The 23,268-nt window shown below is 35.6% G+C and overlaps 1 protein-coding gene across 7 annotated transcripts in view; it reads left to right on the top strand.

The window, feature by feature from the left end:
• COBLL1 (cordon-bleu WH2 repeat protein like 1) overlaps window positions 1–21,796 on the top strand; it is a 166,929-nt gene extending 145,133 nt beyond the window's left edge. For 4 of the 7 annotated variants that reach the window (XM_065931669.1, XM_065931668.1, XM_065931665.1 and 1 more), the window contains 8 exons: window positions 2,076–2,229; window positions 2,703–2,777; window positions 4,161–4,271; window positions 7,156–7,390; window positions 8,396–8,463; window positions 11,918–13,794; window positions 15,606–15,782; window positions 20,515–21,796. In XM_065931669.1, coding sequence (XP_065787741.1) covers window positions 2,076–2,229; window positions 2,703–2,777; window positions 4,161–4,271; window positions 7,156–7,390; window positions 8,396–8,463; window positions 11,918–13,794; window positions 15,606–15,782; window positions 20,515–20,601 — 2,784 coding nt within the window. In that variant the 3' untranslated portion in view covers window positions 20,602–21,796. The remainder of the gene's footprint in view (window positions 1–2,075; window positions 2,230–2,702; window positions 2,778–4,160; window positions 4,272–7,155; window positions 7,391–8,395; window positions 8,464–11,917; window positions 13,795–15,605; window positions 15,783–20,514) is intronic. The other 3 variants (XM_065931671.1, XM_065931666.1, XM_065931667.1) reach the window with 2 other exon arrangements.
• Window positions 21,797–23,268: the final 1,472 nt, after the last annotated feature.

Genomic DNA, 23,268 nt, shown 5'->3' with positions numbered 1-23,268 from the left:
AAGATCAGACAGAGGTCTAGGAATGGAGATATAGTTTGGAATCACCAACATATAAATAATACAGAAAATATATAAATATTTATTTATATAAGTAAATACAGAAAATATATATACAGGGTCCAAGACCTGTAAATAATATAAATAATACAGAAAACCTAGAGATAGTGGAGATTACTAAGAGTGAGAATAGATATTAAAGAGAATATATCCAAGGACTAGAAGAAAAGGAACCCACACAGAAATAGAAAGTTCAGATGTATGCAGAATAAGGATATAGTATTCTGGATATAAGAAAAAGGAGACTTTAGAGGATGGTCAGCTATGTAATGCTGCTAATATGTCCAATAAGTGAGCTCTAAGAAGTAACTTCTGATTTAGTCAAGGAGGAGGTCATTGATGACTTTCATAGTATAAAGTAAAAACTCAATTTTCTACCAATGTAGGGAAAACTCAGTTCTTTCCTACTGTGTGTTTCTTCCCTGAGTCTTCTCTGCTACTCACGTAACACATTTCACTTCTGCTCACCAGATGTGTGGAGGTTTTCCCCCACACCACCAAGCAATTTTTAGACACCAGCTTTCAGCTAAATTCTGACCCATCTACCCAGAGACAGCATGATTCCATAGGATAAGGGCTCCATCCCACAAGCCTGCCCTCCCTTCCCATACACACTTCTGACACCAGTCACAGGCCCTGACCAACCAGCTGTTGATTAGAGGTTCGAGTGAGCCTCTTTTTGAACTTCAGATACCATCCCCAAGTCCAAGATGTTACCTATACTTCTGACCAACTAGCTATAAATCAGAGGTTCCTTTGACCCCCTTCTCAGGTTTAATTAATCTGCTAGAACAGCTCACAGAATTCAGGGAAACACTTGCCTATATTTATCTGTTTTTTAAGGGATATGAGAGAGGATATAGGTGAACATGTTGATGGAGGAGACATATAGGACAAGGTATGCGGGAAGAGGCATGGAGCTTGCAATGACCTGTCCAGGTACGGCACTCTCCCAGCAGCTCCACCTGTGCATGAACCCGGAAGCCCTCTGAACTCCATACTTCTGTGATTTCATGGCAGCCTCAGCACACAGGCATGATCAGTCATTAACTCCATTTTCAGCCCTTCTCCTTTCTCAAGATAGTGAGGGCAGGGCTGAAAATTTCAGGCTTCTGACTGTGACTTACCCATGACAAGCCCTCATTCAGGAGGCCTCCAGGGTTGCCTCATTACAACAAAAGATACTCTTATCACGTAGGAAACCACAAAGGTTGCAGGAGCTCTATGTCAGGAACCAGGGTCCAAGACCAATATTAGAACAAGAGATGATTCTAGTGTTCTTGTCACGTAGGAAAGTTCAAGGGTTTTAGGAGCTCTCTGCCAGCAACAGGGACAGAGACCTTTATGTATTTCTATTATCTCACAGACAGGAATAGTTTTAATGGATCAAAGATTGAGAGAAGTCTGATTGGAGGGGTTCAAGTGGCAGATGAGAAATGGGAGAAAAAATTATGAATAACTCTTTTAAGCAGGTTTGTTGTAAAGGGCAAGAGCAAGATGACATGGCAATGGGCCAGGAGGCACTGGCCAGCCTGCTGACAGTCACATGCTGAGTGTGAGCGTCAGTTGTGTATAGAGTCAAGGACCACAGATGACCTTGCCTTTGGTAAACATATAGATTTTTTGAAATGTTTGTCATTGATGTATTGTGCTAAAAAGAGAAAGATTAATCAAGCCAGTCTCAATGTACAAATATTCTTCCCTTTTTCACTTCTGACTTTACTCCAGTAGTTTCCTCTAGATTTTTCTTTGGAAGCTAGTTTTTATGAGTCATGTACATTTTAATTAGTTGTTTATATGCCTGCCTCCCATTCTAGCCCGACTTTCTTGAGAAGGACCATGTTTTATTTTTCTTTACATATCCATTTCTGGCACATGGCAGATACTCTGTAAATGCTTTCTGACTGTTAAGCTCCATGTTGGCATGTGATGTGTCTGAATGGAAAGGTCAGTGTCTTCCTAAAGCCTGCTGTTCATTTTTGAATGGAGATTCCATTTGGTCGTTTTGTTTTCTATAGAGTTACTGTGGAGCAGGCAGAGTGAGGACGGGTTCTCTGCAGCTCAGCAGCACATCTGCTGGGAATTCATCTTTGAAAAGGACAAAGCGAAAAGCACCTTCCCCGCCCTCGAAAACAGTCCTGCTGCAAAGCGATGAGAACAGTCATGTAACTGGTAATGTTAATTTTTCCATTAACATTACATTTGTGCTGTGTTTTCTATGTGCATTACATTTGTGCTATGTCATGAATCATGCCTTTTTATTAAATAATAATAGTACTTAAACTTAATTTTTAATTGATTTTAACAGTAATACTTAGATAGTCCCTGATTATTTTCACCACATTTGAAAAATCTGCAACCTAACAAAATGTAAAACTGTACAGCGCCATGATCCTAAAATGAGCATATTATAATTTATGAGTCTATTAAGAAAGATACTGTCTTTCCAGGATTGACTACATGTAGGATTGGGAATCTAACCAGATTTAGGAATATCAGAGCTAGACAAGAAAAATGGTTTCTAACGAGGTTAGGGCTATCTCTTTCTGAATTATATAAATGTCACTAAGTTAAGCTAGTAAGGAATTGTTTCACTGGTGAATGTGATCTGCCTGCTTATAAGTTATGTCTCTTCTGTCTTCTAGCCACGCAGTCAGTCCCTGCGGTTCTTACCAACAGTGGTGCAGAAGTGAGCTCTTCTGAGGGCCTGTCCAGCCCAGGTATGACACTTCTGTTCCTCATCTTGTAACCTCTGAGAAAGAGCTTCCAGTAGAGTTGGGGGATGAAGTTAGAAGCTACTTGTAATGCTCTGTACATGAAGGAGATACAGATTCTTTGACTCCATTTCCCACCAGGGAGCGGCTTCCCTGGTAGCTCCGTTGGTAAAGGGTCTGCCCGCAATGCACCAGATATGGGTTCAATCTCTGGTCAGGAAGATCCCCTGGAGAAGGAAATGGCAACTCATTCCAGTAATCTTGCCTGGAAAATTCCATGGACAGAGGAGCCTGGTGGCTACAGTTCATGGAGTCACAAAGAGCCGGACACAACCTAGTGGCTAACACCCACATTATATAGTATGAAATGAAAAATATTCCCCTCCTAAGCTCAGAGCATGAAATACAGCAATCAGAATTTTAATTCTGTGATGGTACCCTGAGTACTTGTCCTATAGGTCTCCTGCTTTTCCTTATGCAATGTCAGGTTGCCATTTATTAAACTTCTCCCCCAGAGGAACAACACATCTTAGTTAGGAATGCACCTTGGAGTGTTCAGAAGAAAACTTATATGAAGGTATAAAGTATCATTCTTTATGCAGCTGTCATAGGTGTGAATTCATAGTGTCCTAATCTAATGGTAAAAATTTACTGTGAAATATTTATTGTTATATGGTTTTATTTTGGATTCTCTCCAAATAAGTAAAATTCCAGTAAAAAAAAAACAAAAAATTCAGCCCAATACTGTTTCCTAGTATTTTAAATAATAGCTATTTAGTAGCTATTATAGGTATCATAAAATTTCTTATTCCTTAGACTTAGTTAGATATAAATGAATATGATAAAAATAGAATGTTACTATGTCAGTACTTTAACATGGAGATAATTTGATAGGTATAAAAATTGCTTAATATAACTACTTAATTTTTATAGTTCATGTTCACAAATACAGAAAAACTCAGAGGCACCCAAGTGCTCCTGAATCATTAATCCTTAGGTGATACTTAGGAATTTAAGATTTTGACATAGAATTCTTTCCTCTGTGATTAAAAACACTATCATTAGGTAACTAGTAATGATCTTTCTCAATAACACCAGAGCAATATCAATAACACCATTCTGTTTCACATGGAAATTTATTAAATAATATCAAACTATATAAATGAAATGAGAGGATTTCTGAAGTATTAGAGAAAAGTGGGTGCTCTTTGAACTCTGCCTCATAACTCTCCTTCTGTTCCTTCCCCCCACCCTCATTTATCTCTTCTTATTTAATGCATGGCTAATTGTGAGGTGACAAATATAATTTCTTCCAAAATGCTTCTCAGTCTCTGCTTGCTTAATTCTGTTTTCTAAGTGCCATCACCACAGATTTTGCTTCTTTGGCAGACGCCTCCCTTGGCCCCGGGAATGAACAGTGCGCTGTGTCCCAGCTGCCGGCCGGAGCCCCGGTCTCGGGGTGCCCTGGGACGCCTGAGGCTGCCGCCACATCTCTGCCCTGTAAGTTACCTGGCCTTTCCTCAGCCTCTAAAAATGAAAGAGAAAACAACTCATGTAACAACCACAATAGTGTCTGATACAGTGAGCATTTTTCTGAATAAATGAATTTTTTTAAAGTTCACAAGAATAGATTTAATCTAACACAATTCTGTTTTAGCAAAGGGTAGTGTCTGTTAAACAATTTTGCTCTTTTGACCATTTCCAGGAAAAATATACAAGATGTCCCAAAAGGCTTAGTGAAATTTTAAGCTTTAATAACGTAAGATGCTACAAACTAAGTTTATTTGAATTTCTTTACACAATTGAATTTTGTGAATTTCAAATATTTTAAATTTTATTTTTGCTTCAATTTTGTAACCTTTAGAAGGATTGAAAAAACTATTAATATATTCAAATTATAGAAAGCTAAGTAAATGTAAAAGAAATTTCAATAATTACACTTTCAAATGATATTTTTGTAAATTTTTTTTTAAAACACACTTTGGAAGTTGTTGTATCTTCAAACTACACTAAAGATTTGGATATCTGTTCTTTGAAAGTGAATTGTCTTCCCTTAGAATGTATGAAGCTGAAATATGATAGTAGCAATATAACATCTGTGAAAAGTATTCATTGTTCACAGCCCCCACTTCATTTTGTTATAGTTGTTGTAGTTCTAAAATTTGGTCATTTGACCATAGTATAAGTCTATTAATACATTCAAAACAAACTTGATTTAATATTTTTTAAAGCTTGGGAAAATCTGCACTAATCAAATAACAAAGTGTGAAAGTGCTCTTGGATGATTAGAATTTTTTTAAAAATATCACAGCCTTTTCTAAGACTTTTAATGATAGGAATGCATTTATTTAAGAAAGCTACATAATGCTTGGGCTTCCCAGGTAGCAAAATGGTAAAGAATCTGCCTGCCAATATAGGAGACGCAGGGTTCGATCCCTGGGTCGGGAAGATCCCCTGGAGTAGCAAATGGCAGCTCACTCCAGTACTCTTGCCTGGAGAATTCTATGACAGAGAAGCCTGGTGGGCTACAGCTCATGGGCTCACAAAAAATCAGACACAACGGGGCATGCACACATATAATGCTTATAACTACTAAGTATAAAACCCCAGAAAAATGATTTGAAAAGACTTTTGAAACATGTGGCTCATTCTTCATACTTTAGGACCAGTTTCTCAGTGAGGACCTCGTGCTTAAAATTGTGTATCTATATAAAATACTTGTGATTGTAAAGAGAGAAATAGGGAGAAAGATCAATAATTTGCTAAATGTTAGCTCAGTTAATATAATTTCAAAAGAGCTTAACATATATCAAGGAGCCATCTATAAAACACACTTGCATCTAAACCATAATGGCCATTAAGTTTTCCTGGATACATTTTTTAAATTATGTAAATATGCTCTTACTACATAGATGTCATATCTATATAGTTACTTTAAAGGCATAATATTGTACATTGGCATCAAAATATTTCATGTCATGACAAAGATTATATGTATAAGTATCTGCATATATTTATGTATATAAGTTTACTTAAAGTCAAATTATTTATTTTTTCTTAGTAATATACTTTTCAATTTATAACAAAAACATTGTTAAAATCCCCCATATTTATTAAAAATCACAAATGGCATACTAGTCTGTCTATATGCTTAAAGATAAATATATTTTAAGTATTTCAAATATTCTTAAAATATATTAAACTTTTTGTTAAATTTTGTAGATGTGCAGATCACTATAATTCAATGCTATACTACTTTTTTTCCTCCCTCAATTGGGGCAAAATTAAACTTTGTTCAGCTGCTATTGTGTAGGTGGAGGTACTAAATTATATCAAATAAGCAGAGATCCAAAACCTCATTCGTTGGTCTAAATATGCTTTCAGAACTAGTGTGGACACTAACCACTTAGGATGGCTCCTTGTCTTTTACCCTGTTGGCCATTTGTTGTTAGAACTAAGAAATAATAATAAAACCATTTTATTCAATAAAATATTAACCACAGCTATTGAAAAGAATCACACACACACACATGTATTGATATGGGACAGCCTTTAAGATACAGTTGAGTAGAGAAAGAAAAGTTGAAAACATCAGATATAGGATGGTTCCATTTATATTAAATAAACTAACAAGAAAAAGAGACAGAAGGAAATGTATGTATATCTGCTTAAAAGGTATATGCTCATTATACTTTGATAATATAGAGAAAAGAAGACTTAATGGAAGTTGCCTCTGAGAATCAAACTCAATAGGAATTAAAATTAATTTTCATAGCATAATGCTTATTGTATTATTATCTTAAAAATTATATTAAGCATCTAAGTAAGTGGCTTTTAACCTTGGTTACACACTAGAATCACCCAAAGAATCTTAAAAATTCTTGGTCCTGTCCTTCAGAGATTCCAATTTAACAGATGTACAGTAGAGGTGAACATCAGTATTTTTAAAGGATGCTCAGACAGTTCTCAATCATAGTACTGATAACTACTGAGTCAAACTTTGTAATTACACTTGTAGAATATCTAAATATTTGTGTTCTTTTTGTTTACATTTAATGCTATTGGATCAAGGTAAAAGTCATTTAAATTGAAAGACACATTCTTAAATGAAATATATAACTTGAAGTTTATAAGCTTAAATAACCTTTTTTCTACCACAAAGAAAACCTAGAGCGATAAGCATATTATTTTTAGAAATGCATGTCTGAGATAATCTGATTATACATTAACATAATTATTCACCATTAGACAAGTATTTTACTATTAGCTTTGAATCAGAATTTAAAGAGTCCAACTATTATTTTAAAAATTCCTTCCTTGCCAGAATTGCATAGGATGAATGAGACAAATTAATATTTAGGATTATATCTTCATTTCTTTGTAGCTGGAATAAGCTCTGATTATAGCCTTGAAGAGATAGATGAAAAGGAAGAACTGAGTGAAATGCCTAAAGATGAGGCTGAAAATACTTCTCCGAAGTCACAAGACATTTCTACTGTATCTACTGATATAATAAATACACTGAAAAATGATCCTGACTCAGCCCCTGGCAGTGCTACTGGAGAGTCCTCACAAAACTCCAAAGTAGAAAAACAAGGAACTAGAAACACAGATGAACAGTAAGTAGTCTGTATGCCAGAAGTGGTGGTGGTGCTTTGTATAACTGATAGTAGTCTTCTGAAATACAGAAATGATATGTGAAACACAAGTGAAGTCATTTCTTTAGTTTATACTTTATCCCTTTAACCATCATTAAAAAAATGTTATTCATCTATTTACATGTGATTGGTTTTAAATAAAATCAAATCTAATGGTTTTTGTGTCCCTGTGGCAGATAAACCGTAACATGTAGTTGTTTTATATGAATACTATTAGCATTTTTGTTTGTGTTGTGTTTGTTTTGCCTGTTATCTATTTGGCCTAAATGAAATATTTAATCTCAATTTTCACCAAATACTCCTAAAGAACTTTTACTGACTGGTTTAAAAGTAATTCTGCATATTAGAATATGATGTTAAGCCACTAATCATTTTTACAGTCAATTTTGTGAAGCAGAGAATGCACTTTCCCCTTGATTCTAGAAATAGAAAGTTATAATAAAGTACACTTACATTCTGTTAGAAATACCACACTATGAATAAAGATGAAATCAAGAATGTAAAATAAACCATTTTATCAAAGTTTTACTATAATTTGCATGAGATTGTCTCCAAATGAAACTCCTCTATCATTGGAAAAAAAAAAAAAAAAAAAAACCAGTGAAGTTAATTCACATTCTGACTTGCCACAAGGTGACCTTGCCAGATGTAAGGGAAATGTCTATGAAAGTAAATTTCATTTAGCTCCTTTATCTTTAAAAGATAATAATTGATAATAACAAAAAGATACTCTCTTGGGGAAACTGTCCATCTTACCAAGCTTCTAAGATTTTGCTTTGTTACAGGGCCACATATGAAAGTTAATATTTCCTCTTAGCTGTATTTTTTCTTTGCTATTAAATTTCTAGTATTTGGCAGAAAAAGATGATTATTCCAGTCTGTCTTTGGAAATTATTGCCTGTTTTACTGCTGTGTGAGTGTGTGTTTGAATAGTATCATATATAATATACAATATCATTTTTACAGAAGGCCACACATTATGGTAGTTGACAGTGTAAGAAACCTGAAGTCACTGGACCCAAACCAAGAGAAAGGTGAGTTCCATAAGCACTAATAACTAACACTTTCATAGCACGTACTATGTGCCCAGGACCTTTCTTAAACACTTTATGTTAGCTCATTTAATCTTATATATTAACTCATTTATGGGCATTGTTACTTTAGTCCCACTTTACAGATGATTGATCCACAAAGATATTACATAACTCACCTGAGGTCCCACAGTAAGTGGTAGACCTAAGATTTGAACTCAGGAAGTATGTGTTCAATATGTGTTGATTCCAAAATTTGGTCTCACTACCATGTGTTATGATGTTGTTGTTGTTAAATCTTAGAGGTTATCTAACTTAGTTCTGAATCTTACCCATGTATACTCTGTGCATACTTATGATCTACTTCTCCTTTTTCCTTCTACTGACTCCCTAACTCAAGCCTGTTTTATTTCATAGCCAAGTTGATATACCTTGGGTAAAACTTGTCTGCCTGACATTTCAGGCTCAAGCCATCTAATCATGTAATAAAGTTTACCAGTATTTCCCACTCCTCCCCCCATACCTCCAAATCAAGGTAGTTTATTCTTTCTCATGATGTATATATTTCACTCAGTTCTATCATTAGGCCTATGGTTATTTTATTATTATCTTTGTCTGAAAAACAATCTTTACCCATTCAACTATTATCCAAATCCTGCCACTTCACTTATTCTGTTGCTTGACTGCTGGAAGCCATGTAGTTCTGTGTCTCGACTACTTGACTAGATTGGACAGTCTTCGATCAGAGGAATTATATCTGATACTCTGTTTGAATTCCTTATGGAACCTAGCAGAATACTGAGATAACAGTTAAAATATATAGTTAGGATTGAATTTCAGAAAAATGATACTATACAAATCAGAAATGCAGTGAATACACAATGGTATTTGAAGGGAATATGAAGGAAATGGCTTATTCTGAAGTCCAATCTATTATGTTAGTACATAAAACTAGGTTAAGATCCATAGAAAACATAGAGATATATATATGCTGCTGCTGCTAAGTCACATCAGTTGTGTCCGACTCTCTGTAACCCCGTAGACGGCAGCCCACCAGGCTCCGGTCCCTGGGATTCTCCAGGCAAGAACACTGGAGTGGGTTGTCATTTCCTTCTCCAGTGCATGAAAATGAGAAGTGAAAGTCAAGTCGTTCAGTTATGTTCGACTCTTCGCGACCCCATGGACTGTAGCCCACCAGGCTCCTCTGTCAATGGGATTTCTCAGGCAAGAGTACTGGAGTGGGTTGCCATTGCCTTCTCCGGAATATATAGATATGTATATAAATCTAATAGGTATTGGATTATGTCAGTGTCACAAACAAGATAGACAGATGTATATAGATATGTCATTTTATATATGTGGTATGTGTTGGTTAATTTGAATATGAATGGTTCATTTTCCTTATGGTCAATAACCTGAGATACAAGTGTACAAAATATACTTGTATATAATTTTCCCCTTTTTTCTTCCTGACACAGCTTTTTAACAACATATATTATGATGGCAATAGCATTTCTATTGAGAAGATGTGATTTAAAAGCTGCTTACTGTTTAAAATCATAGTAAAATTAAATCATTTTTACAAAGATCTGGGTATCATATTAGTATTAGGGTCCCAAGCACATTTCTGCAATATACTTATTTTGATTTGCACTTGATTTACAATGACCACTGTCAACTCTGGGTGGTTTTTAAAATAATTTGTTATCCTTAGAGCTAATTTTATTCTGCTTTTCTCCTTTTTTCTTTAAACCTAAACAGTGCACTTATCTAAATGATCCTTTCATCAGGTGGTTGATGTTCGTGTCAGTTTTGAGTAGGGGAAAGTATAGTATAGTACAAAATATACCTTCTCCCTCTACTGGCCATTCTTGAAAAATAGCCTGTCAATTCATTGACATTTTGTTTGCCTTATCAGCATATATACAATAGGATGGACAAGCTAATGAAATTCAGTAGTGATTCTAGGTTTCCAGGCCTGACAATCACTGAAATTTTTGAAATTTTGGTGAGAAATTCAGTAGATAATGGTAAAGTAATTATAACCCACAGAAAATGTGAAGAAGTTCTAAAAGCAATAAATTAGGATTATAGGGAATTTCATTTAAAATATATTTTTATAATGACTTACCTTCTTTTAGAAAGTGTTTCCATTCTGTAACTGGGATATATCTATATTCAGTGGAAAATGAGAAATAAACAAGAGAAAAGGAAATACATTTAGGCTCCTTTTTTCATTTTCCACAGAGGATCCATTTTATATTTTAGACAGTGAACTTTATCTTATAGGTGGAAGTGAGTGATTATAAAACTATAGAGAAATACTTGACATTTTTTCACAATTTGATTTCCAAGGCCCACATTTTACTTGTGTTGTGCAAACTGTCATATCTGAAAGGAGAGGCCACCGAGGATTTTGAAGAAGAGGGCTAGCTGGTGATTTGGAAGAAATGATTCTTCATGATGCTTGACTAGAGGAGCGCAGTATATATAAATCACTTGGCTCAGTACAAGACACATGGTGCACATTCGTAAGCCTCTGTTTCCTTCCAGATGCCTCATTCCAACTCTTTGCCATCATGTTGTTGACTGGCAACTGTTGCTTTGTTAACCTAGCCACTGGCAAATGATTTTTGTTTTCAGGAGGTCTGAATTAAAATGAAGAGGAAAGTAGTGTTGGGAGAGGGAAGTTTGTTTTCTCTACCTGGATTCTGACACGAGAAAAATTATCTTTTCTCACAGAAGAAAAAAATAAAAACCCACCTGGTTGTTTTCAATGTAGTTGAAACGACCTATATTGTGACCGAAAACAAAATCCTCTAAAATTAATTAGCAAGGACACCTAATTAGTAAGACAACGAACTTAGGTTGTTTTTCTTTCAGCTCTTAACGGTAAGGTTTTGTGGTCTGTCGTAATTAAAACTGATAACATTAAAAGGGAAGCAATCCTAACAAATGCTAAGTATGAAATATAAATATACTAGGGATTATAGAAAAGACAGAATCAGAATGGAAAAAACAGAATAAAAACACTTTTTAAAATTTGTCAGTGTCTTTTTGTCATTCTTAACAATGACTGAGATATGGTCTTTACTTAAAATCACAGCTATCTTCTATGAGTACTTGTTTTGGGCAATACGGTATCCTAATAAGCATGTTACATAACTGATATATAAGACATAGTTTTGTTTTTGACATCTGAGGCTCAAACGGGGTGAGTAACATGATGTAGCCCATACAGATTGTAATTAGTCAAGCTGGATTCCTGACTCAGGTCTCTGATCCCAAAGTCCATGCCACTTTCTCTGTATGCCATTACCTGTATAATTACTGTATAATTGGTGAGCTGAATATTTATCTGTAGAATTCAAATCAACCTGTTCACTTTGGGGGAGGGTGGGTACTGAAAACTTGCGCTTTTCTATTTTTTTCATATACTTTATATTTTTTCTCTCAGTAGATCAACATGAAATAATTGTCATTCCAACAAACACAGAAAATATGAAAAATGGAGTGAGAACAGAAATCATTGTAGCAGATGTTGCCCAAAATAACAATGTGGACACAGAAGTTGACAGACTATCAAATTATCAGGCATATAAAATTGATACTGCTGGACGTTACAAAGAAAATCATCTTGCTGTTTCATCAGCACCAGATCAAAACCTGATTCAACCCAGTGCAGAAAAGACAAAAATGCAAGATGCAGCAATTCAGACAATCCCTTCCTGTGACAGTTTTGATGGGGATCAGCAAGATCAGAATTTGTCTGACGTCAAAGTTGATGAAAGTGTGCAAACTTCAAGTAACAACAAATCAACTCAACGCTCATCTTTAAGCCCACAAGATTCTATAGATATCTCAGGAGAATTCAGGAGTCAGGGCCCCCTTGTTGTACATACAGAAGAGCAACTCACCATAAAAGATCCAACTTGTGCACATGGTAATGACAATCTTTTGCCTCCTATAGACGGAACTGATAAAAATTCAGCAGCTTCTTATGTAAAGAGTTATCCATTTTACAGACAAGATTATAATCCCAAACCAAAACCTTCAAATGAAATTACAAGAGAGTACATACCCAAAATTGGGATGACTACTTATAAAATAGTGCCTCCCCGATCCCTAGAAATATCAAAAGATTGGGAATCGGAAACCATAGGGTATAAAAATGATCAGGAGATATACACTTTAGGGAAAAGGTACACTTATGAGAATGTGAAAGAAACTACAATCCAAACAGAAGATCTCGTCATTTCTGAAAGCCCAAAGGAGTCACAAGCAGACCTGAAATCAAAGCCTACCCTGAGAACAGAGCATCAGATGCAAAGTGAGGAGAGCTTTACCCGCAGCAGAGTGGTGAATCCTCTGAAACCTCCCAGAATGATGAGTGACACTGGCACAGTTCCTTTTGCACCAAAATTGGAAGATATAAACAATATTTTGGAATCAAAATTTAAATCGCGGGTTTCAAATCCCCACTGCAAACCAAGTGCTTTTTTCTTGCAGATGCAAAAAAGAGTTTCAGATCACTATGTGTCATCTGCAGCCGCCAAGAGTGTTCATGCTGCCTCTAATCCTACTCCAAAGGAATTAATAAAGAAAGAGGTGGAAAGAGATACAATACCTCCTCCAGAGCCAGCTTTTTCTCCCTTAAGTAAAACTATTCAATCTTTTCCACAGCCACACGTTCAAAACACTGATAATGACAGCAACCAGAAGCCTACTGAAACCTCTCCTCCTCCTGTGGCCTCTCCGCCGCCTCCTCCTGCTTCCCCCGTGGCCTCTTCCCCTCCCCCCATGGCCTCTTCCCCTCCCCCCGTGGCCTCTTCCCCTCCCCCCGTGGCCTCTCCCCTCCCCCCTCCTCCCGTGGCCTCTCCCCTCCCCCCTCCCCCCGTGGCCTCTCCCCTCCCCCCTCCCCCCGAGACCTCTCCCCTCCCCCCTCCTCCCGAGACCTCTCCCCTCCCCCCTCCCCCCGAGACCTCTCCCCTCTGCCCTCTTCCCTTGGCCTCTCCCCTTCCCCCTCTTCCCTTGGCCTCTCTCCCTCCTCCTGTGGCCCCCAAACCTGTCCCTCTTCCCAAGAGTCAGTTAGCAACACTAAATCTGAAAACTCTGAAAACCTTTGGTGCCCCACGACCATACGCCAGCTCTGCTCCTTCCCCGTTTGCCCTCGCTGTGGTGAAACGGTCCCAGTCTTTCAGCAAAAGCCCTGCAGAGTCATGCAGTGAGGAGGTCAAGGGTGCCTCTGCCGGAACTCCAACTGATGCAGAGAAAGGGAAGATCCCTTCTGTAAATACATTTGGGAACATGCCACAACTAGGGGTGAGTGATAAGGTAAATGTGACCTTTTCTAAAACAGGGGATTCTTATACAACATGACTTAAGTGGGTTTAACAACCATGTGTGTTACTTAATTCATAATCTACAATGAAGATGCTGTAGGGAGGAAAAATGAGTAGTGATACATAGAATCTGATTATTTACTCTCAGTCATTATAATTCATATAATTTAATCAGATATTACTATAAGGTCATTATATAATCACCTCATTAGCACATATTTAAAGTTTCCTTGCTCATACATTTGTATAATGTACTATAGTTCTGACTAGTTTTCTGTATTTTGCTTTTCTCAAGTTGAAAACTTTCCTGGATGTTCTCGTTTATTTTCTTCAGTTCTCCATAACAGCAAAATAAATTGTTTTAATTATATAAAAGCATAAGCAGCATCAAAGACTAGATAAAATAACCAAACATATCTCAGCTCTGCACTTTCTATCATATACACTCAACCTGAGCTTACCAAATACTGTTATATATAATTTAAATTAAAAACAGTTTAAATATGTGATTTTCTAAATTTCCCGTTTTGTTAATTCAGTGTCAACTTTCCAGTTATATGTATGTTGACCAAAATATCACTTAACCACCATCTAACCTTAGTGATATACAAAAAGGAGAATTTGTTGACTTCATGTTGGATCAACTAAATGATATAATTTGCTAGATTCAAGTAGTAGAGTCAGAGGATGCAATTCACAGTATGAATTATGATAATCCCCATGCAATTTTAAAAAAATACATTGTGTACTTTTTCTGATAGTGTTTAAAGAATACTTTCATATTTGTATGACAGTTCCAGAAGTATTTTTATGCTATTTTTTCAAACACTCCCAGAGTAACAGAACATTAACCATGTTGCCAAGTAAAGATTTTTCCATAATTTAAAGCAATATTTACCTTGAAAAATATTTCTTTATATTTTGCATTTATGTTTATTACTTTGATATCATATCAGGAAGAGATATATGATTAGAGATTAATTCTTTACTTGGGAGCAAAGCCTGTGTTTTTTTCCTTGGAATGGAATACCATTTCTAAACAACAGAAGCTTGATTTAGATAATACAGTTTCCGAGCCATTGCCTGAGTTCTGTTTAACTCATCTTTTATAAAGATATTTATTTGGCAGTTTGAAAAAGACATTTTTAAGATTGTTTGAATACAGTTGCCAGTGAAATCAGTTACTAAATATTCCTTTCTAAGAAGTTTAATTAAAATTTTGATTCTTAAATTTCTAATATTTATTTTCAGTCTCATGGGAAAAATAAAACATGGGCATCACTTTGTCTCAGTGACTTCCAGAAAGACAAAATAAGCTGTTACATAGTCATTAACACTCCTTCATTAGATGTGTTAGGTTCAACCAGTATGAAATTGCCAATATATGTCCATTTGTACCATCAAAAATAACTTCATAAAACTAATATATTGGAACTATGAAAATGGGTTTGTTTGTTTTTAAGTCTGTGGATTTTTATTATTACTTTGTCTCTTCTAACCGACTCTATTGGAGGAATCAGCATTATTTCATTTACTCAAGGACAGTAAAATTACCACTGCTTTGTGAAACAAAGAGACATATCATTTTTCTTCCTTAGCCTCCTGAGTTCAAAATGAGGGAAAGTAAGGCCCTTATCTTCCAGCTGAGCCTGACATCAGAGATAACTCAGTGGATAAGGAAATAGTTTAAAACACCAGTGTAGCAAATGGGGATTCTTAAAGAGCTATTGATGATGAAAGTGTTTTGAACACTGGCCCATTCTTCACCTAGTATTCATATAACTTTCACATTTATTTTTATAGGAAAATAACTCTGCACATAATGAACAGAATCCTCAAATACCATCTCCAACTGACTGCCCGTCGTTCACTCTCAAGAGACAAAGTTCTTCGACATTCCAAAGCTCTGACCCAGAACAGATCCGACAGAGTTTGCTGACTGCAATTCGTTCTGGAGAGGCTGCTGCCAAATTGAAAAGGGTAAGTTTTCTTTATTAGATGGGTGACACTGGGTTTATTTTCAACACTGTCAAACTAATACTTAGGGGAAATTGTTTTCTGGCTTTTAAATCTGAATAGGGAAGATGCCAGAAGTTCCTCCTTTATGTCAAGGGTCATTTTTGAAGTATAAGCTGAGAGAGCCCAGAGTGTTACACATCCTTAAAACCATGTCAGGTCTATTTTCCAAAACATGGGCCAGGTGCAGAAAGCAAGTTTTGCTCATTATTATATAACTATATATAGAAAGTGCCCTGGACTCTTATTTTAAGAAACTGTGTTAGCACAGCAAGAAAGAGTCTTTTGGAAAGAAAGTTCCTCCTTTACTCCAGAAAAGCTGCGCTATTATAAGAGCCTGCAAGTTTTCAGCCCTGGCTCCTATAGTAATCAGTTACTACCGTACTGATTGGCAGGTTAAGGGGGAGGAGTTTTACAGGCTAAAGTAAAAAAAATGTAGGGAAAATCTAGGGAATTTAGATGAGACCTAATGCAGAAATTCAAGTTTTAATAATGCACTGCCAGAGTCTAGCTTCTACTGACATGTGAGAGAGCAAGGTGATGCACTCTGTTCTCGGGTGAACCCCAGAAAGCATCACAGAGGGTTATTACAGATGAGTTTCCTCTTTGTCGCCCTCATCCTCTGAAACAGGATGTAGTGAAGCCTTAAGCCTGGCATCATGACTTGGACTTCCCAGAGGCTGCAGTCTCCCTAAATGTCTTTCTTGTTCTTCCCTTAGTCATCTTGGTTGCAAGTTCCTCAACACCAAGACAAGAAAAGTACTCATTATTTCACTGACTCCCTAGGCATTTCATTTTGTGAATTGCTTTTCTAATCATTTTAGAAGCTATTTAGAGAAGAGTAAGAGACTTGTTGAGCAAATCACTGAACTCAACAAAAATGAAATTTGCGAAGGAACAGGAATGCTGCAAAGATAGAAAAAGGGGGGGGGGCGGAATTCGTGAGTGTCAGTCAGCTTCCTAGTGGGTTTCAGTGGAGCCCCGAGTGACTGCCGTTTGCCCAGAGGACTTAGCATTCCCATCTGGGCACACATGGCGACAAGGCAAAGATCGTGTGCTGTCAGGAGTGGAGGAAACATAAAGGAATAATTCAGGGGGGTAGGTCTGAATTTCGTAGATTATTTGTAGAATTTGAGTTTAGGTCCCAGGCAGCAAACAACAGCAGCAAAAAAGGAATATTGAAATTGGTATTTAGCAGGTCATGACATTTATACTTTTGGGGGGAAATATGTTCCTGTAAATAAATTATACATTCTCATTCATGAAAATAATTCTATTTCTAATCCTGTTTCTACTCTTATAAATTAAGGATAGAGTTTCAAAGTTCTCAATTCGGTAAATTTGATAAGCATTTTTTTAAAAACAGAAAAATACCAAATACTACTAGATACTGAGGATACAAAATTGAGTCAAATGAAGCCTTTGCCTTCTGGGTATTCAGAGCCAGGGGCTGAGAACAGTGGTTCCTCAGGCTCACGGCAGAACAGAAAATAACTGCAGTATCTTTGTGTTAAGTCAGTGGATGTGTTATTAATAATCAGTTTCAATGAACTAATTGCAGAAAATAGTGCATTAAGTTGGAAATGCCTTTTAGCCAACAAAATCATACAGGCAGGCAGCTGTATACTTGGTGTCTTATGGGCCCTGATTTGGCAGCCTCTTCACAGATAAAGCTCTCATTGCTTCCAGAACAAGCTGGATATGAATCAACACAGAAAGCAGGCCCTGAATGATGATCCTATAATTGTATCCTATTTATTACTCATTACTTTAGGTTCTATTGAATCTAAATTTTCTCCCTTTCAGTAGGAGGTTTTGATAGCTCTGACTCTACAGTGCCAGCTCCTAAATTCTGTTTAATGAAAATCCCTTACTTAATCCTTTTTCTTCCTCTAAAGACAGACACGGGGTCTAGTGGAGTTTATGATATCTATCTGCCATGATTAGCATCTTCACTTCTAGTTATATATGCTAAAAATGTGTTTCTATGTGCCATGACTCAAGAATATTGTTTGTAATAGCTCCAAATACATATAACCTTAATATCCAAAAATGGTAGAATTAATAGTGGTATATTTAATGTGTGGACTATCAAATGGCAATAAATTGGATAAGATATACTAAAGATAACAATGTAGATAGAGACATAAATAAAAGATATGTGTAAAGTTGACGGCATGCAAAACTAAATTATATAGTGATACATGCATAGGTGGCAATTATTCCTAAAAGTTGGGAAGTAATTACAAAAGTCACAGCAGGATTACTTCCAGAGGGGAAGAAAAAGGGTTGTTAGAGGTTTATTGGAGCAAGACTGGAACACAATTTAAGAGGGAACCAAAAAATTTAGTAATCAGGATAAATACTGTTATTTTCTTTTTTTCAAGATAAATATATCTTAATGCAATATTTTTAAATATAAAAATGCAAAAATCCATGATAAAGTCAAAATTTTAAATAAAAACAAGATCAGGAGGGAACTGGAGGTATTCTTTCTCTTGACCTGGGTGATGGGCTACATATATGTCTGTTTTCATTGCACTGTTCAATGCACATCTCTGTACACGTATTATATTTCAAAAAAATGCAGAAGGTGGTAGAGATAGACACAAGGCTCTAATTTCTTACGCTTTTTTCCTTTCTTACGCTAATTTCTTTCTTATGCTTAAGTCCCATATTTCTGTGCTGTTCTGAACATTTCTCTTGGTTTGTTTTAAATTCTAACATTTCTTTTATAGAACAACAGTTATGGTGCCAAACAAAATCTCCAGTGATTTTGACAGTGGGTTTAGACTGTTCATCAGAAAGTTGGCTCTGTGTGTGCCTGGATTTTGGCACCAAATGTTCACTTTAATTCCAGGTACCAACCTGCCTTATGGCTCTTGTTCATACTTGAGCAATTAACCTTCATTATATAGTTGGTTCACATTAGAACAATTATCCAGTTGATAGCTCTAGTGTAAATGTAGTCATGAATTTTCATGTTTCTGAAGGCTTTTTTTTTTCCTATACCTTACCCTATCTCAACCTGCATATAATCATGGTGATTTGTCTTGTCTTCATATAAAGCATTACTACATCCAGCACAGTATTTTATAAAATGTGTTTGATGTTAAGACATATATATGTGTTTTTGTGCTCAGTTGCTCAGTTGTGTTGGATTCTTTGTGACCCTATGAACTGTAGCCTGCCAGACTCCTCTGTCCATGGGATTTCCCAGGCAAGAATACAAGAATGGGTTGCCATTTCCTACTCCCAGAAGCTTTACAGCGCAGCCAAAAAAAAAAAAAAAAAAGACAGAATTTGTGTGAAATAACCATAGCTTATTTGCTCCTTGTTGATAGACATTTAACTGGATTCTAGTTTTTTACCCTATAAATGATGTTACAGTGAGCATCTTTACTTGTAGATATTTAAAACTATCTGTATCTTTTTTAAATGCTTAAACCAAAGTTTCTTTTACTTTACAAAGAATGTGAGAACTGCAGTTTTGGCAAGAATTACAAAAATAACCCCTCACACACAGACTTTTCAGCCCAAGACCGCATAGCAAAAAGCCATTACCTGTCTGTTGGCTGTACCTGGAAAGTAATCCCACATGAATACTGAAAAGGATGCAGACAAGTGTTCTTCCTCTGGTGGCAACGTTTTTTCCTTAGCTGTTCTGTTTCAGGTGGATGGCGGTCAACCATTCTACTCTGCCCTGGGTTCCTAAGGTAGTCAAGAAAATTGATTAGTTTGGATTACTTATCTTTGTTTAGTAAAAGGCAAGAAATGAAGCACCAGGAAACCAAAGCCAGCTAAATTTGCCAATTTTATTCTCCTTGCCACTCACTTACTCTGTTGCTAGGCAGAATCTGGCCTTTTGTACTTCAGTTCTCTGCTTGGGAGAAGAGGATAATGTTTGGTAAGGAAGCTAAGCTAGTCAAATTATAATCAAGAGATAAATCATTTTTCTTAAAATATTGTTATATTTTACATGGAATATTTTAAAATACTATACCTGCTTACTATGTAGAATCCAGATAATTTTCTTCTACATTCTTATAAATAATGTTGGAATTTCAAGCTATTTAGGAAATTTTGTTTTAGTGTTTTTTATTTACTTACAGCTTGTAAATAGGAAACTCTGCCATAGAATTTTGGAACTTAGGAATGTATTTGCAGTTTTGGCAAAACAGTCACAGGTTTGACATTTTTAGCCCTTCAAATGAAGGCATTTTTAAAAACCAAAGCTATTTTTTCTTATAAATAAGGGGTACCTGGGAGAGAGTAACTTCAAGTTAATATCATCAATATGAAAATTACAGAATTCATTGCTCTGTGGGATTCACTATGTTTTTCTACATTCTCCAAGGTACTTTGAGGGAACCAGAATTAATCTAGCTAAAAATGCGCTTTAACAGCTTGGCCTGCAGTCTGTTTATGCTCTTGTCCTTTGAGTTGATTTGGTAATTTTGTAAAGACTAAGATGTGCTAATGGATTATTTAACTTGTTTGTTGTGGAAATAACTAATTTTTAATTTCATGGTAGAATGAACATTTATTCTGAATTATTTGAAATTTATTGAATAACATTAAATGTTAGTATTTACAATTAAGCAGAAATTAAAATGTTGGTAATTGATGAAAATTCAAAATTAGACAGCTGTCCAGTTTTACATTGATGGCTGCAAAGTGTGTTTCTTTCTCTTAGGTTACAGTTCAACCAAATACAATATATGTGAATGGAAAATCAAGACTCAGCCGTTCTATGTCCCTTGATGCCCCGGGTAACTGTTAAATGTTGCCCTGCCATGCCGCACTTCACCGCCTCTACTGCACAGAACAACTTCATACTGATGGAGAATGTTAGCAAATGTATATTCAGATATACACTAATATATTATCTATTAAAGCATAAGAATTTGTGCTGTGACTTTTAATGCCAAAAGAAGAATTACCAGAATTTATAATTTATAATAATAAGCTTGGCCTTTTTTGCCTTAAGAACTGAACATGCTGCTTTAGAACTTTAAGACAAGGTGTTGATAACTCATTTTTTCAAATGAGAAATAGTCACTTTTGATTTCATTTATTTTTCACTTATTAATACATTATCTATAATGGTGACTTAGACAAAAGGATAAATTAGGATTCATAGACTTATTTATGTGACACCTAAATAGCTAGGCACACATAGATCTGACATTTGCTGCCTCAATGTTACAGTTTAATTGGAAATGTTTTTAAGTTATATTAAAGCCTGTTTGTGCTGAAAGTTTGATCTAGAAAACTAATGATATCAATAAGTATATTCAGTTTAACAGTTAATTTCAATGATGAATCACTTAGTGTGCAGGTCTTATCTTGCACATTCTTTATGTAATTACAAAATCAGTGTCAAGTTTATGGAAAAGCTCATAGTATTTTAATATTTTATTAACAAGGACACTTACGTTTTTTCATCTTTAGAACTTAAATTGCTCAAGGAGAATTTTAAATATTTTCTGTATATAATTATAACATTATTGTCACACAGATTTTACACATTTTATGTGCCAGAAGCCTTAAAAATCTTCCTGTGAAAATGTTGATATATTGTGACAGTTATTTCAAATTCGATATGTAGAGAAGAATAGGGGTTAGTTTATGTCCATATTGGAAAACTTTGAAGATTACTTGGAGGTTTCAGAAATCCTGGTTTTAATTAAAGTGATAAAGTCATTATGTAGTTCAGAAGCTAATATTCTAAATAATATATATTTACATTAAAGGTAAAATTCTTAAGCAAAACAATGCCTAACTTGTTGGCTTAAAACGATTCTGGGGTCTGGAGCTTGTTGATGTCCTGGTTCCTACCTGAAGAGTTTAATTGCTTGCTTATTCTAAATGCCTTGTCAAACAAACTGATATTATGTTAGTTACTGGGATATCTGCCTCTTTGGAAAATATGTTGATTTTCCCCTGTTTAATAAAAGCAAGTTACATATTTGGAACGCTTTTTTAAATGTAGTGTGTGTCAATCAGATATTTCTACCCTTCACCTGATTTCATCTCCACCAGCCAGTAAACATTATACTGAGACCGTACATTTATCAGGGCTCTCTAGTATACATAAGCCCACATGTTCAAACTCCAAAACCACTACCACCACCATAACTAGTGTATATAAGCCCACACATTCTAACTTCAAAATGCAAAACATGCTTGGCAGAGTTTCTGACACAGGGAAAGTACACATTAAGTTAAATACTGCTGCTATTACCTTGAATCAGACTTGAAGAGACCTACATATATGGAAACCTGTTACATCATTATAAACCAATAGGGAAAGGAGTGACTTTTTTGAAAAATTGTGTTTGATTATCCTCTTGGAAAACAATAAATTTGGATTCGTACCTCAAACTATGAACAAATATATTTGAGTTAAAGTTTTGAGATTAAGATTTTAAAACTTAAATGAATATATTCAACATTTTTCAGACCTCAGAATAGGAAAATTATTTAAATAAGACAAAGGCACAGTCATAAGAGATACATTTATAAATATTAAAATGCATATGTACATTAAGTACTATAAAAGTGAAAAAATAACCCACAAAGTGTTTATTGTATATAAGGATTAATTTATAAAAATGTAAAAATCCCCAAGATTCATGAAACTACTACCCAGTAGAAATACGCACATGCTGAAAACAAAGGTATTTCTTACAAGAGGAAATCTGAAAGGCTAATAAACATATGGAAAAAATACTCTGCACTAATAATCAAGGAAACACAGGTTACAAACCCAAGGAAGTGTACCACATCACACCCAAAATATAAGTTTCAAAATAGCAAGTATTGTCAAGGACAGTGAAGTAATAAAGACTTTTTTTAACTGTTGGTGGCAAAGTAAACTGGCACAACCATCAAATGTGCAATATTTAATAAAATTAAAGATCTCTTACCATGTTACCTTAAGGAAGTACTTATGTGTGTGCTTGTGTGCATGCCAAGTTGCTCAGTCATGTCCGATTCTTTGCAACCCTATGGACTGCAGCCCACCAGGCTCCTCTGTCCATGGGATTCTCCAGGCAAGAAGAATATTGGAGTAGGTTGCCACACCCTCCTCCAGGGGATCTTCCCAACCCAGGGATCGAACCCGCATCTCTTATGTCTCCTGCATTGACACACAGGTTCTTTAACACTAGCTCCACCTAAGAAGTGCTATGTGTGTGCTTGAGACATAAAAATGTTCATGGCAGCCTTAGACATAAGCAGCAGAAATGAATTCTAACTGGCACTCAACACTGATAGTGTATTCATACAATAGATTTCTATACAACAGTCAAAATGAATAGTTGTTATGCATATCAACATGGATACATCTCAAAAATAATGAGGAAGAAAAGTTGTGGAACAATGCTTGTTTTATGATGCCAGTTATATAAAATAAAAAAAATGCAAAGTGATACTATGTATTATG

The sequence above is a fragment of the Muntiacus reevesi genome, chromosome 3 (genome assembly GCF_963930625.1).
Source record: "Muntiacus reevesi chromosome 3, mMunRee1.1, whole genome shotgun sequence".
Lineage (NCBI taxonomy): Eukaryota > Metazoa > Chordata > Mammalia > Artiodactyla > Cervidae > Muntiacus > Muntiacus reevesi.
This window is presented reverse-complemented; position numbering and strand designations above follow the sequence as displayed.